Below are 15,431 nucleotides of genomic sequence, written 5' to 3' on the forward strand. Positions count from 1 at the left end.
CAAAACATGAAAGTATACATTGCTATTGTGTTTTTCGGATTTGTTTTGCTACATCAGTCAATAAATCGGTCAAATGAACTGCACTCACACACACAGTCAGGTTGTGGACCTCCAAACTCAGTTAGTACAGTTGCCTCACTTGTTTAAATAGTAAATGGAATGCACTTGTATAACCCATTCACTCACACACATTTGTACTGTGCTTCATATTTAGTGCACACATCCCATCAACAAACTAATGGAATAACTATCAGGAGCAATTTTTTGGGTCTTGCCCAGGGATACTGACGTGCAGACGGGAGTAGCTGATGACAGACTATCTCCTGAGCCACTACCACTAACTTACCCCTTTTCCACCAAGGCAGTTGCAGCTTTTTGTGTTTCAATGGCCAAAGAACTGGCTCTTGGCCAGAAAAACTGGTTCCAGGGTAGCACCAACTCGTTGATGAAGGTGCTGTGTGTCTGTCTGCGTGTCAGTGCAAGTGAGGGAGGAAGAGAGCGAGGAAGAGAGCGAGCAGAGTCGGGGGTGGTGGGCTGAGTAAAAGAATGAATGCACGCAGCTATGAAGAAAGATTTTACTCATTGAAAAAAGTATTTATCAATAATTGTTGATCAGTGTTGTTAATGTGGCGGTAGTTACAAAGGAATCAATGTTTAAACTGTAGCGGGTCAGCTGAGTCTTTGTGTGTGTCTGCGTGTCAGCACAAGCGAGAGAGAGCGGAGTAAGGTTGGACTGAATGAATATATGAATGAATTAATATACACTGTTAAAAAAAATAAGGGAACACTTAATCATCTCAGTATAACACCAAGTCAGTTAAACTTCAGGAATATCAATCTTTCCATTTAGGAAGCACAAGTGATTGTGAATCAATTTCACCTGCATTGGTGCAAATGAAAGTGACAACAGGTGCAATAGAAAGGCAAAAGCAAGACAACCCCCAAAAAGGGAATGGTTCTGCATGTGGTGGCCACAGACAATTGCTCTCTTCTTATCCTTCCTGAATGATTCTTCTCTAGTTTTGTGTTCCGCTAGTGTCTTTGTCACTACTGGTAGCATGTGGCGGTACCTGCAGCCCAAACAGGTTGCTGAGGTAGTCCAGCTCTTCCAGGATGGCACATCTATACGTGCAGTCGCAAGAAGGTTTGCTGTCTCCCAGCACAGTCTCAAGAGCATGGAAGAGATACCAGGAGACCAGCCATTACACAAGGAGAGCTGGACAGGGCTGTAGAAGGACATCAACTCAGCAGCAGCATTCTCTTCATACATGAGAGCAGGTTCACACTGAGCACATAGGACAGGCATGAAAGTGTCTAGAGATGCCGTGGTGAATGTTATGCTGCCTGTAACATCATCCAGCATGACTGGTTTGGTGGTGGGTCAGTGATGGTCTGGGGAGGCATAGCCTTGGAGGGTCGTACAGGACTCCATATCAAAGCCAACGGTACCCTGACTGCTGTTAGGTACCGGGATGAAATTCTCAGAGCGATTGTCAGACCTTACGCTGGTGCAGTGGGCCGTAGGTTACTCCTGGTGCAGGACAATGCAGGACTCTGGCCTCATGTGGCCAGAGTGTGTAGGCAGTTCATGGATGACGAAGGCATTGATGCCATTGACTGGCTCTCATGTGAGGTATTTTGGGGTCTTGTTGCCACTCTCCCCGTCTTCGAGGTCTTTCAATGTATGCACGTGGGGCCGCAGGGAGGTCCCAGAACAGAGCCATACCACCAAATGTAAATGATGCATAGGGAAATAGTTTTCTTTGACTAAAGTGTTCCTAACTGAAATTTGGTTATTGCAACCAAAAATGCAATCAAAACTTTGAAGGTTTACTTTGAAATAGGAAGTTCTCATTTGAGTGTACATGCTTAAATCAAATGTCGTATGTAGTTGGGGTTTAGATCATTACATTAATGTTTCATTGGTAAAAGTAATTTGAATTGTACGTTTTCCTTCAACAGCACGCCCATGGCCATATCGCCAGGAAGTTCCACTAATTTATCTATACATTGTCTAATCTGTGCAAGACATGTCTGATGACCTGGCGTGACCATATCTATATGCCAAAATTCAACATATTCATAGCACCACCTACTAGCAACAGGATACACGCCTCAACAGGATGTGACATTTAATGTAACTTCTTCATTAACTGTGCAAATGAATAATGAAATACCAACCTAAAACCAACCTCCAGTAACTACACGGAAAAAGCAGCACACGGACTGCGAGGGACCGGCCATCGCTGCTTGCAGCTTTAATTACAGGATTGATTTTAAAATGATTTTAAAGTCAGGCAAGGGCTGGCCCCTCCCTATATTTCAGACCTTTTATCTCCCTACAGCCAGGACGCATTGCTTGCCATTCTGAAGTCTAGGCTAAAAACCAAAGGAGATAGAGCCTTTGCCGTGAGGGCCCCTACTTGAGGACAATCTGCTAGAAGAGATTAGACTTGTAGAATCGGTTACCTGTTTTATCTCACTTCTGAAGACACAGTTTTATAAAAATGCTGTCTATGGCTTTTATTATCTGTATCTTTATTTATAATTATTTAATATTGTTTGTTGTAAAGCACTTTGTCTACTTTGTCATCTTCATCTTCTTCTTTGTTCGGTTTATTGGCAGATGGCAAGCAACATCAAGGTGCATTACCGCCATCTACTGTATATTACTACTCCTTCTTTGTTCAGTTTGTTGGCAGGTGGCAACCAACATCAAGGTGCATTACCGCCATCAACTGTCTTCTTCTTAGACAAGTTCTGTTATGCTGTTATGCTCTGCCCACCAGTGGTTGGCAACCAGCGCCAAGGCGCATCACCGCCGTCAATAATCGTTACTCACCATCATCTTCTTCTCTTTCTTTGTTTGTTTTATTTGCAGGTGGGAACCAATGTCAAAGTTTATTACCACCGTCTACAGTGTTGGTGCACTATTCCACGCCATATTCTGTTTCTTTTTCTTCTATGTTTGGTTTGTTAGCGGGTGGCAACCAACATCAAGATGCATTACCTCTGTCTACTGTGCACCACTTGGTGCACCATTCCCGGAGGTACTGCAGTACAAGGTCAATGCATGGTTACATCAAACCCCCAAGGTGGGTGGGGCTCTGATTAAAAAAACAAAAACATTATTTTTCATTGTTTGGTTTATTGGTGGGTGGCATTCAACGTCAAGATCCATTACCACCATTTACCGTGTTGGTGAACCATTCCTAGAGGTACTGCAATACCAGGTAGATACGTGAAGTGCACAGAGCAAGGCCCTATTCCATCTCCCTCCCCATCTTCTTCTTTGTTTGGTTTATTGGTGAGTGGCAACCAACATCAAGATGCATTATCGCCATCTACTGTGTTCAACTGCTCAGCCCTAACTCTTCTTCCTCTTCTCTGTTCGGTCCACTGGCAGGTTGCAATCTTTGTTTGGGGGCATGATTAGTAGCATGAGGGGAATCAGAAGGGAATGGCAGTATCCAGTACTAAAGATGGGGGAGGATGCAGCAGTCTCTGTTGAAGAGAAGGCAGAGATGATACCAAAAGCACTTATTCCATTCATAACTGACTGAGGATGGCAAGGATGAGTTTAGCTCATCCTGAAAATCTTTAGAGAGGGGACAGTACTAACAGTTAAATGGATGCATCATTGAATTTGGAAGAAATGAGGAGAGCAATAGAAAGATCTGGGCTAACATCTCCAGGGAATGATGAAATCAGTTATGCAATGCTAATGGTGATGAGTGGTCATCAAGACTCCAAAAGCACTATATAAATACAAACCATTTACCATTTAAAGCATCACTGAAGTTGTTAGTTTTGTATAATAAGTTATACAAGTTGCCATTTGGTTGGAAAGAGGCGTTGATTGTTCCTATCAGGAAACCAGGGAAGGATTCATCAAATCCAATGAACTATAGGCCAATAGCACTGACATCACATATGGGAAAAGTAATGGAAAAAATTATTACGGGAAGATAAGCATTTTATATGGAAAGCAGAGGAATCTTATTTTGCCATCAAAGTGGATTTAGGAATTTTGGAAAAGAGGGGACTTTAGAAAGAGAGACCATGCAACTGGTCATATGCTAGGAAACAGAGGTTAATAAAGAGTCTGTAATGCCAAAAAAGCATATGATATGGTTTGGAAGGAGGGATTAATGATTAAATTAAACATGATAAGGATAGCAGGTAGGACATATACTTGGATCAGAGACTTTTAATTTGATATGTTTATTCAAGTAAGAGTTGGGATAGCTTTATCAGGAAGGTATATGGTGGAAAATGGTACTCCTCAGGGTAGTGTCATTAGTTGTTTTTTTTTATGCTTCCCTAAACAACACCGTAAGAGCTTGTGCATCTTCGGAGGGTCGCTAAAACATCAAACTTTCCCTTTGTGAAGTTACAGATTCATAACAGGAAGTCCGCGTCTCTACCGGAACTTCACTTTCAAAATAAAAGCATCTAATACAAAAACGGAAATGAGAATGTCTGACGCTAAAGCGAGCTAATATTTCACAATAAAATAACACAAAGACACTTCAACAATATTAACAATAACATAAATTTGGTTATTTACAAGAGGTAATTAATGTTGTAGCAAAATGCTTCAAGTTCTCAGTGGAAAAAACTAAAGCATTAATGTAATTGAGGGGTTCAGTATCTTGCCCAGGGACACTAAGGCATGCAGATGGGGAAGACTGAGGATCGAACCGCCAAACTTCTGGTTGGAGGACAACCACTCTCAAGTCTTCAGGTTTTTGGGTGTGTGGTTGGATGCTCAGCTCACATGGAATGAAGATATAATATATACAAGGTATTCTCCAAATGTAAAAATATTATTAATGTGATGAGATGTCAAACAGGGTCAGGATGGGGAGCGAGCAGGTCTTCAATGAAAAATATTTATGCAGCCCTCGTTGGATTTGTGCTAGACTACGGTTGTATCGCTTATGGTTCAGCAGCTAAAACATTGTTAAAGAAGTTGGAGGTTGTGCAAGCTCAAGCTTTGAGACTCTGCTGTGATGCTTTCAGATCAACTTATTTGTCTTTTCTTCAAGTTGAGGTCGGTGTTGTGCAATAATGCATTAAACGTGACACCATTAAATGGTGTGCCTTTCAGCATTCAATAAATTTGGTTATCAAAATAAAATATTGAATATTAATATTAAAAATATTAAATAATAACTTTAATTGATTAAAGTTACCTCGGGCACCACCCTTCAAAGGAAGGGAAAAGATAGCCAATTTATTGATTAAGTCTCATAAAAGTACTAACTACAAATGTGGAACTCTGATTAACAATTAAATTAATAACTATAACCAAAATTACCATATAGATAGTTAGCTAAGTTGAAGGATATAGAGTTCTTGACAGTGTAGAGGTTGGCAAGATTCACACTTATGCAACATTAATTAAAAAAACATTTGTGAAAGAAAAACATTTATTATGAAGATAATAAAGTATAAAAACACAAATTACTAACGGTGTACTTACTATATATAGATGTGTATGTGAGTAAGCTTGTGTGTCTGTGAGTGAGCGTGCTTCCAAAATGGCGGCTGGCCACTCCAAAGATAACGCCGCCCCCCCCCCCTTGGAATGTTTACGACATGTAGCGGGGGTCAGAGAGATGGGTGCTGAGATATGCGTGTGTGTGTGTGTTGGTGCCAAGTTAGAGAAAGAGCGTAGAGTGAAGAGCATACATAACTAACATTAACTTTCAAATAACTTGTAACCAAAATATCACAGCAACACAAATCAAGCTTATAAACATCACAAGGAATCGAATAAACAGTCTTTGCTTAGCCTAGTATAATTATTAAGCCCAGTTGTGTTACCCGTCCATGGAAAGGGAAAAAAAGTTGATGTGCTGTTCGAAGTCCAATGATGTCGTCTTGCTGGGTTGCGGCTCCTGTTTTTGTAGTTCTTCTGTGCGAGCAGCTGTTTTGCTGTTCGTTGTTAGGCAGGACCTCGTGTCGCTGCCTTTTGGAAGGTTTCGCAGTCGGCTCCAGTCAGGCCTGCTTGAAGGTTGTTAGAGCTTGGATTTGGAGGAGGTTTCCCTCGCTCGGTGAAAAGCTGCACCTCTCCTCCATTGTAGTTGAGCAGAAAGAGAGGTGACCTCCTCTCGGAGGGTTGCGTGGAGAGAGGAATCGAAAAGAGACTGAAGAGAGGGGGGACTTGGCTTATATTGGCCTGGTGACCTCATGGGTTATGGGGCCCAGAGTGACCAATAATGGTTGAAACTTGTGTCTTCGGTCGGTTTTCACACCTCTGTGTGATGTTTCAAGCACCCTGGGAGACTGAGTTCTGGAGGCTCTGGTTTGTCTCCGGAACAAAGGACATGCGGCCATGCTTTGGCTACACATGTAGGCCGAACTGTAGTTCACAATTACCAGGTCCCAACATGGGTGATATGCCTTTGTCTCTTAGGCGGAAACAGTTGATGATGAATTACTGGGCAAATCTTAAGGGGCATTCTGAAGATAAACATCCAACAACAATCAGTAACACCAACATGGCTGAAAAGTTGAAAAGTAAAGATTGTGGCAATATAGTAGTTTCGGTGGAAGATGTATTGCATACATTATACAAAACATTTATTCCAGTATATACAGATGGATCCAAAGATCCTATTACAGGAAAAAAAATGGTTTTGGTTTCATTATACCAGACTTAAAAGTTTCAGTGAACAGGAGAACCTTGGATCATTTGTCAATTTACACGGAGCATGGCAGCATTACAGTGGGTAGAATAGTTACTAGTGGTGCACCGATGTATCGGCCGTATATCGGTAGCGGACGATATTCGCCTCGTTTACTGCCATTGGCGTATCGGTAATAAACTTGACTTTCACCGATAACATTGGCCGATGTTCATTGGTATGTTTTCTGCAGCCTGCCAATCTGGCATCCAGATTATGGTACACTGACGCCGGGTTTACACCGGGCGCTGAAGCGCCGCGCAGCGCAACGCCAAGGAAAGCCAGGCGCCTCCCATCCACCCCCCTGTTAAACCTTTGTGCGGTTCACATGGGCTGCGATGCGCCGCGCCAGCGCCCTTCACCGATGGTTTCGGCGTGCAAGCGAGCGTATTGCGCCAGGAAACAGACTGAAAAATGATTTTAAACGATATAAATGACATATTTTATATGATACAAATGATCAAATATGCATCCCATACTTTGTATTCCCCTTCTGTTGTCCTGGAGTTTTAATTTTCCCAATCAAGTAATTAAATGTCCCCCTCTGCCCATACACTACAGCCACACAAGCAGTCATAGATAAAAAGAGAGGGGGGGGGCTAAAGGCTTGCTTGGAGAATACGTCATTTACCCCCGACACCCGACATTGAACGGGTTACATACAACAACAAGCGGAGAATCGCGGGCTGACCGGCGCGGAGAAATGCGCGCTTGAGAATGACGCGGGGCGGCGCGTCAGCGCCCGGTGTAAACCTGGCGTTACACACCAAGAAGGTGTTGCTTTTCTAGTCACTTTTAAATTATTTAATTTAATTTGTTTAACAAAATATTTTTATTGGGCTGTTATTTAATTTAACAAATATAATATTTGTATTGGTCTACTCTATGTTACTGTAAGTACAGAAAGTAACATTTTTGTCATTGAGTAGGTAGTTGTATGGCAGGCAGTTTTCATCGAAAAATATTTTTATTTTATTTGTTGTAATCAGAGCCTCCTATTGTGTTGTGTTGCACAGCAGTCTAGTAGTAGCACTGCATCTTGACTTGAATTTATATGGCATTCCCTAAGGGTTTATGCTAGTGTTTTGTAAGGCTGCATTGCAAGCATCTGTTTACAGTTGAGATGATGTCTTGAGTAGGCCTGGTGATACTGTTAAATGTTTGGCTGAATAGGTGTCTATGTCCATCCATGGCATCTAAAGTTACACTTGTCACTTTTTTTGTTTTTCATATTATTCAAGTAATAAACAAATATCGGTATCGGCCAAGAATTTCCATATCGGTGCATCCCTAATAGTTACAAATCAGGAAAGTTGTTTTCTGTACAAATTTGTGGTCAGCATTAATGTTGTTAAAGTAATTTTCATCTAATAATAGCCAGTTTTAGTTATTGAGATATTTGAGACTGTCTGGATTTCAAAATATGAATATTGTGAGTACTTTTATGTGGATACTGGCACACAGAGGAATAAAGGGCAATGAAGGAGTGGATTTATTGGCTAAGCAAGCACTAAATTATGAAGAAGTCATGGAAATTTCACTTAGTAAATCGGAAGCAAAAACAATAATCAAAATAAACATTGGGATGTAGCTCACACAGGGAGATACCGCAGGAGGTGAGCACCAAAGAGGAGAACATCTTTAGTAGGCTGAGGATAGGACATACTAGACCCAACAATACACTTCATTTAATAACAGACATCCAACAAGATTATGTGATTACTGTCAAATAAAGTTGTCAGTGGAGCATGTAATGCTTCATAATAATAAGTATGTTAGAGAACGAATCTAAGGGAGACAGAATTGGACAAAAGAATTTAATATGGCATAGATAACTCTGATTTATGCTAAAACACAGAAGAGCTGCTTTCAGAAATGCACTGGGCTCCTTGGATCCTCCGTATTTTCTCCGGAGGAGGTGCATGTGTGAACCCAAATGTCTAAGTGAGACACTCCGCAATTTCACTTACTGTATCTGCCTGACCTTCTAGTATGAAGTCTGTAGAAATTCAGGAGAAGTCGATGTGTGAACACAGCAGGGTATCCCGGCTGGATTCACTGCAAGCGAGTAGGGGGGGTTGTTGATGACTCTTCTGACACTGAAAAAAGAGAAAACTAACACAGACTTAGATTAAATGTTTATATCCCATTAATATATTTGTATTCCTCACAGTCTGTGCCTGATACACTTCCTGTTTTCTTGTTAACTGATTGGTGCACATGTTTTGAATTGACAGAGTGAACTCCATAAGAACTGCTCATCTGTCAGTGAGATGTCCACAGCTGCCTCCAGCAGCAGCCAGCAGGCCTCTCTGCCATCTCTACACAACGACATGGACTGTAGCTGGAAGCCTTTTGGTATGTATCTTGACATTTCAGGCTTTTTGGTTGACTTTATAAAGTTTGAGTTAGAGGTTTGGGTGCACTAGATGTACTGAAGTCATTTTAGTACTGTTGAAGTAAATTATACTTTTGATCAGCTACTGGAATACTATCCCTTTTCGCATTTACAAGTCTGATAAGAAATGTAACAATTTGATATTGAGATATTGGCACTGATAGGAATTACATAACTAATTACTTTTAAAAAATTGCAGCTTTTACAGTTTATGTTTGGGTTTTTTTATCATGGAAAACCCTGGCAGCATAAACAGCTGTAGGTAAAGTATCCTGAATATACAGTTTTACTTGATATTCTCAGATAAAAGCAACTACAAACAGCTGCTGGGAGCCATGGACTACTCTTTCCTCTGTGCCTATGCTGTTGGAATGTACCTCAGGTGAGATGAAGTGGACAGTTTTATTTAAAGCAGAGTGAATTGAGTCAGTCTAAGTAAAAGAGTAAAAATCAGTTAACAGATAAACATTTCACATTCAACCCTAATATTCTTTATTTATTTATTTTTTTTCAACAAATTTTCCCCAAGCTGAAAATAGTCTTGCAGTCAGGTAATACAAAACACATTCAAAAAACATAATCAATTGATAATATAAAACCTAGCCTAAATGATTCATCACAATTAATGCTAACTATCAGATGGTAAACAACAACCACTGCTCAGGTTGAAAGGATGGGTGAGGGAGGAGTTACGCCCGGGCCACACAGGCTGCTCCTAGTCTTGATGACCACTCAAAGTGCTTTACAGTTTTTGCCATTCACCCATTCACACACACAGTCATGCAGTGCATCTATTGGAAGCACTTTTTTCTATGCGTTCAGCATCTTGCCCAATGATACTTTGGCATGCAAATGGGGAAGACTGGGATTGAGCCGCTGACCTTCTGGTTGGACAACAGACAACCTGCGAGATCATCAGCCCCTCATATGTTCCTGCTGCAATTGCAGAGGATCAAGTGAATCCTCTACAGCCCTCCTCACCTTTTTCTTGATAATCTTTTCAAAACTATCAAGAACCAGTGAGTTCAGAGCCACAGTTGTAAAATCAAATGTCCTGGGAGGCCTCAGTTGATTTTTTTTTTGTGTGCAATAAGGTGATACAAACAGGTCAGGGCAAATACAGTGGGTTACTATAATACAAAGGAACTTTTTTTAAATCTTAATTATTTATTTAATTAAGGCAAATGTAGGCAAAACCCCTACTTAGGGTCTGGGGGTTGCTCTCCAGGGGACTTGGTTGATAATGAATAGTAAATAACTAAGAGTAAGCTGTTTTTAATATAACCACTGTGTGCCCATGCAGTGGCATCATCGGAGAGCGTTTGCCCATTCGACTTTACCTGACTGTGGGAATGCTGGCCAGTGGCCTGTTCACCTGCCTGTTTGGACTGGGTTATGTATACAACATCCACAGCCTGGGCTTCTATGTTTCTATCCAGGTAAGATTAGTAAATCATGAGTTGATCAGGAAACACCTGTTTTACTAAAAAAGTTGAAGCAGAGACCATAAGCCAACTTAGAGCACTACTCAGCCATTGTGTGTGTGTGTGTGTGTGTGTGTGTGTGTGTGTGTGTGTGTGTGTGTGTGTGTGTGTGTGTGTGTGTGTGTGTGTGTGTGTGTGTGTGTGTGTGTGTGTGTGTGTGTGTGTGTGTGTGTGTGTGGTGTTGCATCGTGTGAAAGAGAGCTGCCCCAATGCATGCTGAGATGAAGAGGGTGTTTTCACAAATAGTTATTTTTAAATTAACCAAACTATATTTATACCTTAAACGTGAAACCATTAAATGGTGTGCCTTTGGGCATTCAATAAATCTGGCTATCAGTAAAATATTTAATATTTATATTAAAAATATAAATAACTTTAATTGACACTAAAGCTACCTCAGGGCACCACCCTTCAAAGGAAAAGCCATTTTATTAAGTCTCATGAAAGTACTAAGTACAAAATTGGAAACTCTGATTAATAATTAAATTAATAATTATAACCAAAATTACCACTTCAGTAGTTAGCAAAGTTGAAGGATATGGAGTTCTTGACAGTGTAGAGGTTGGCAAAATTCACACTTATGCACATTTGTTAAAGAAAAACATTTATTAGGAAAATAATAAAAGTATACATGTGAGCGTGAGTGAGTGAATGAGTTTCAAAATGGGAATGGTTGAGAATGGTTACACCATGTGGTTGAGGTCACATGTATGTCTTAAGTTTGGGGAGATGTGTGTGTGAGGTGTTGGTGCCAGGTTGGAGAAAGTAGTTAGTTGCATGCAAAGAAAGACTGTGAGGAGCATAACATAACTAACATTCGCTTTCAAATAACTTATTACCAAAATATCACAGCAACACAAATCAAACTTATAAACATCACATGAAATAGAATTAAACGGTCCTTTGCTTAGCCTAGTGTAATTATTAAGCCCAGTTGTGTTACCAATTCATGAAAAGGGGAAAAAGGTCCCTTTTGATGTGCTGTTTGAAATCCAGTGAAGTGATCTTGCTGGTTTGTGGCTCCTGTTTTTGTGGTTCTTCTGGCAAGACATTGTGTCGAAGCAGCTTGTGCTGAAGTTCTGCCTGCTTGGGTAGGTAGAGTTTCTCCCTGGCTGGGTGAGCAGGAGAGGTACCTACTTCTCCTCCAGGAGAAGTGAGTAGAAAGAGATACAAGAGGGGGCAACTGGACTTTTATTTGACTGATGACCTCATGGGTCATGGGGCACACAGTGACCAATCGTGGTTAAAAGTTGTGTCCAGGGGTAGATTAACACCTAGGTGTGAAGTTGAAGCACCCTGGGAGACTGAGTTCTGGAAGCTCTCCTTTGTCTCCACAACAAAGAAGACATGTGGTTGCAGGCTTTGGCTACACATGTACGCCCATCTATTGCTCACAAATACTAGGTCCCAACAGCAGCACTTGGCACAATCCATGCCTCCAGGCAGCGTGCACGAAACAGCTCACCCTGATGCTGCATTCATTGTCGCGGGAGACTTCAACCACTGCAACCTATGGACTGTGCTCCCGAAATACTTCCATCATGTAAACCTTCCCACATAAGATCGGAATACACTGGATCATGTTTACAGCAACATCCGTGATGCATACAAAGCTGCCCCCCGCCCCCACTTTGAACTCTCAGACCACAACTCCCTGTTCCTGTACCCAGCCTACAAAGACTTAAATGAACAAACCCATTGATTAGACAACTTAAACTCTTCAGAAACTGAGACCATCATGCAGGACTGTTTCTCAAAGACAGACTGGGATGTGCCTAAAGCTGCAGCCACACTGGAGGATTTTTCCATCAACATACCGGAGTATGCTGAATATGTCAATAGGTACATTAGCACCTGTGTTGACAACATTGTGCCCACCATACAAGTTTGGAAGTTTCCTAACCAGAGGCCCTGGATGAACAGTCAGGTACGTCACATGCTTCGTGCTCGATCTCTTGCATTTCGATCAGGGAACGAGAGACTACAAAACAGCAAAGTACAGACTGAGGAAAACCATCAAAGAGGCTAAAAAGCAGTACAGGGAGAAACTGGATGGCTTCTACTTTACTGCTGATACAGTGTGGATGCGGCTGGGCCTGCAACACATCACAGATTATAAGGGCACAACTACAGAGATCACCAACTCCACCATCACCCTGCCAGAACAGCTCAACCAATTCTACGCCCACTTTGAGACCTCCAGCAGAAACACACAGGGGAGGCACGCACACACCCAGATCACACAACCCCCCCATTGACTGTCTCACCAGCTGATGTACACAAAGCCCTGAGGAGAATTACCCCCCACAAGGCAGCAGGCCCAGATAACATCCCTGGGCAGGCCCTCAAGGCATGTGCTACAGAGCTGGCTGATGTTCTCCCCTTCATCTTCAACCTGTCCCTCTCACAGGCCACTGTCCCCACCTGTTTCATAACCACCACCATCATCCCAGTTCCCAAAAAGAGCACAGTGACTTGTCTGAATGACTACAGGTCAGTTGCACCCACTCCAATCAACACAAAGTGTTTTGAGAGAGTGTTTCTGGCCCACATTCATAGCAGTATACCTGAGACGCTGGACTTCTTGCAGTACACCTATCGCCCTAATAGAAGTACCTCGGACACCATCTCTTCAGCCCTTCACATAGCCCTCTCCCACCTGGAAAACAAAGATGCCTACATCCGGTTCTAATTCTCATCTCTGTTAAGAGTTGAACATGAACAGTATCGATTAAACATAACAATGGCTGCATCGTGGGCATTGCTGGTCTAGCAGTTTTACCAGGTGTCTGATCAACCTTCTCTCGCTTCACTGTGATGCAGATGACATGTTTGTGCTCTCGTTTAAGCAGCAGATGTTTCTGTTCTGCTCGTGCACTTTTAAGAGTTTTTGATTAAAGAGAAACTTTATAAACTTTGTGAAACGCTGTCTGTCAATTCTTAATTATTTGAGAATTCTTTTAAATTCGGCAAACGTTATACATGAAGTTCTTTCTTCTTTGTGTGCATTTGTCCCAGTGTTGTGGCTGAGTAGTGTTGCAGTCGGTCAAGACGCAACACATTTGATGATCATCGTAGACTTCAATCATGCAAATCTCAAACAGGTCAGACGCAAACCTTGTTAAAATAACGATAACAATCACACAGCGACAAAAAGATACATGACCTCATTGCTATGCATCCTGCAATCAGCTGTCTTTTTCACTCCTTCCAAAACAAATGCACATGCTAGCTAGACTAGATTTTTCCAACAGGAGAAGTAGTAATGGAAACACTACTGCTTTTGTCCACAGAGGCCCCAAAATCAACGAAAATGAAAAGGTCCTTGTAGGAGCTTTAATGCATCTTGGGATCATTCAAACCTTTACGAAGAGCTGGCCACTTGTGATCAGGTCTGCCCAGGTCCTTTAAAATACCGAAGTATCTAATTAGCACTTTCAGTGTAATTCCCTACACAATCTCCTACATTTTCTTTTATTGAACAGATTTAGCACTTACTACTTACTTCAAGCTGTTCTGTCTGTGTGTTGTCAAGAAAATCAAATTTTTTTTGTTACCTGCTCTGTCTGCCTGCTGCACCCGGCTGCACCTCTCACCTGAATAATTTGGAAGGCTTGTTGCTGTTGTGAACGCGTCTGTGCAGAGAACCTCCAGCTTCGTTGTGCATGTGTGAAAGGCAAACTACGGGTAAAGTCCGTACCCAATTCTCCGGACTTAACCCGCACGTAATGTCTGAAAATGGCTCTACTGTACTTATGCTTTAGTGTTATCTCTAACTTGTAAGTAACTTTGAATAAAACATTTGCCAAATAAGTAAATTTAATGGAAAATTAATGTTGTCTTCATTTGTCCTGATTTTAGGTGGCTAACGGATTGGTCCAAACCACTGGCTGGCCTAGTGTGGTGACCTGCATTGGCAACTGGTTTGGAAAGGGAAGGTAGGATCTAACTGTATGGAAGTTTTCTAGAAGCTGGTGAAAGGAGAACTCAGGCAGCAGCTGATGTCTTATGCAGAAGATTTTAATGTAGACTTGATGCATAAAGGAGACCAGAAGGTGGAACAATATACAAACGCTAATGCCGGGGATACACCGGAGGCATAAGTGCAGCGAAGTGCCACGAAACGCTTCCTTTCAGCACCCGTGTTAATCAATTGGGCTGTACACACTGGCAACAAGTAATGTGTGAGGATGGTCAAAAATTCCTCAACACAAACTATTCTTATTTTTATTCTTAGTGATACTGCAACCCCATCCTGCTGCTACCACTACTGTAGGTCTCATTAATTTTCCGATGTAAGAAAAGCTTACTTTTCATTTCACTATTAACAAAAAAACACATCTATCATGAGATTATTCTATTTCAAGTAAATTTTGTAAATAATACACATTACACTAAATTTTCTTCCAATTGAATGTTTTACTTGGCTTTTTTGATCCGATCACGACTGAGTGACCACATATATGGTTAAAGTTAGGTTAGTTTAACTAGCTCAATATAGATAACAACCCTGAGATATCAGATTCCCTATAGTATATTTAAGTCAGCAGTGTGGAGACATTTTGGTTAACAGGGTAATTACTTCTCAGAGCAGAGACACAGTAGTTTCATGCAGTGACATTATACGATGTAAATTTACCACGGATTTATCATTAACTACATATATGTTTGATGTGAAGCATTTTATCTTAACTGCACACCTTTCAGCCTATAATTACCTCTTGCACCCCCTGGATTTCACATGGGGGGGGACAGTAACAATGAGTGTTCCCCCTTAATATCATTGTAAATTTAGCTATAGAAGTTTAAGTTTACTTAGTATTGTTGTGCCATAATGCATCAAACGTGATACCA

General features: G+C 41.4%; 1 protein-coding gene across 4 annotated transcripts in view; it reads left to right on the forward strand.

The window, feature by feature from the left end:
* The window catches only part of slc37a1 (solute carrier family 37 member 1), a 64,591-nt gene that overhangs the window by 19,191 nt on the left and 29,969 nt on the right, over window positions 1–15,431 (forward strand). For all 4 annotated transcript variants that reach the window (XM_034573379.1, XM_034573381.1, XM_034573382.1 and 1 more), the window contains exons 4-7: window positions 8,933–9,053; window positions 9,397–9,475; window positions 10,397–10,532; window positions 14,439–14,515. In XM_034573379.1, the coding sequence (XP_034429270.1) occupies window positions 8,933–9,053; window positions 9,397–9,475; window positions 10,397–10,532; window positions 14,439–14,515 (413 nt within the window). The remainder of the gene's footprint in view (window positions 1–8,932; window positions 9,054–9,396; window positions 9,476–10,396; window positions 10,533–14,438; window positions 14,516–15,431) is intronic.

This window comes from Hippoglossus hippoglossus, chromosome 21, assembly GCF_009819705.1.
Source record: "Hippoglossus hippoglossus isolate fHipHip1 chromosome 21, fHipHip1.pri, whole genome shotgun sequence".
Classification (NCBI taxonomy): domain Eukaryota; kingdom Metazoa; phylum Chordata; class Actinopteri; order Pleuronectiformes; family Pleuronectidae; genus Hippoglossus; species Hippoglossus hippoglossus.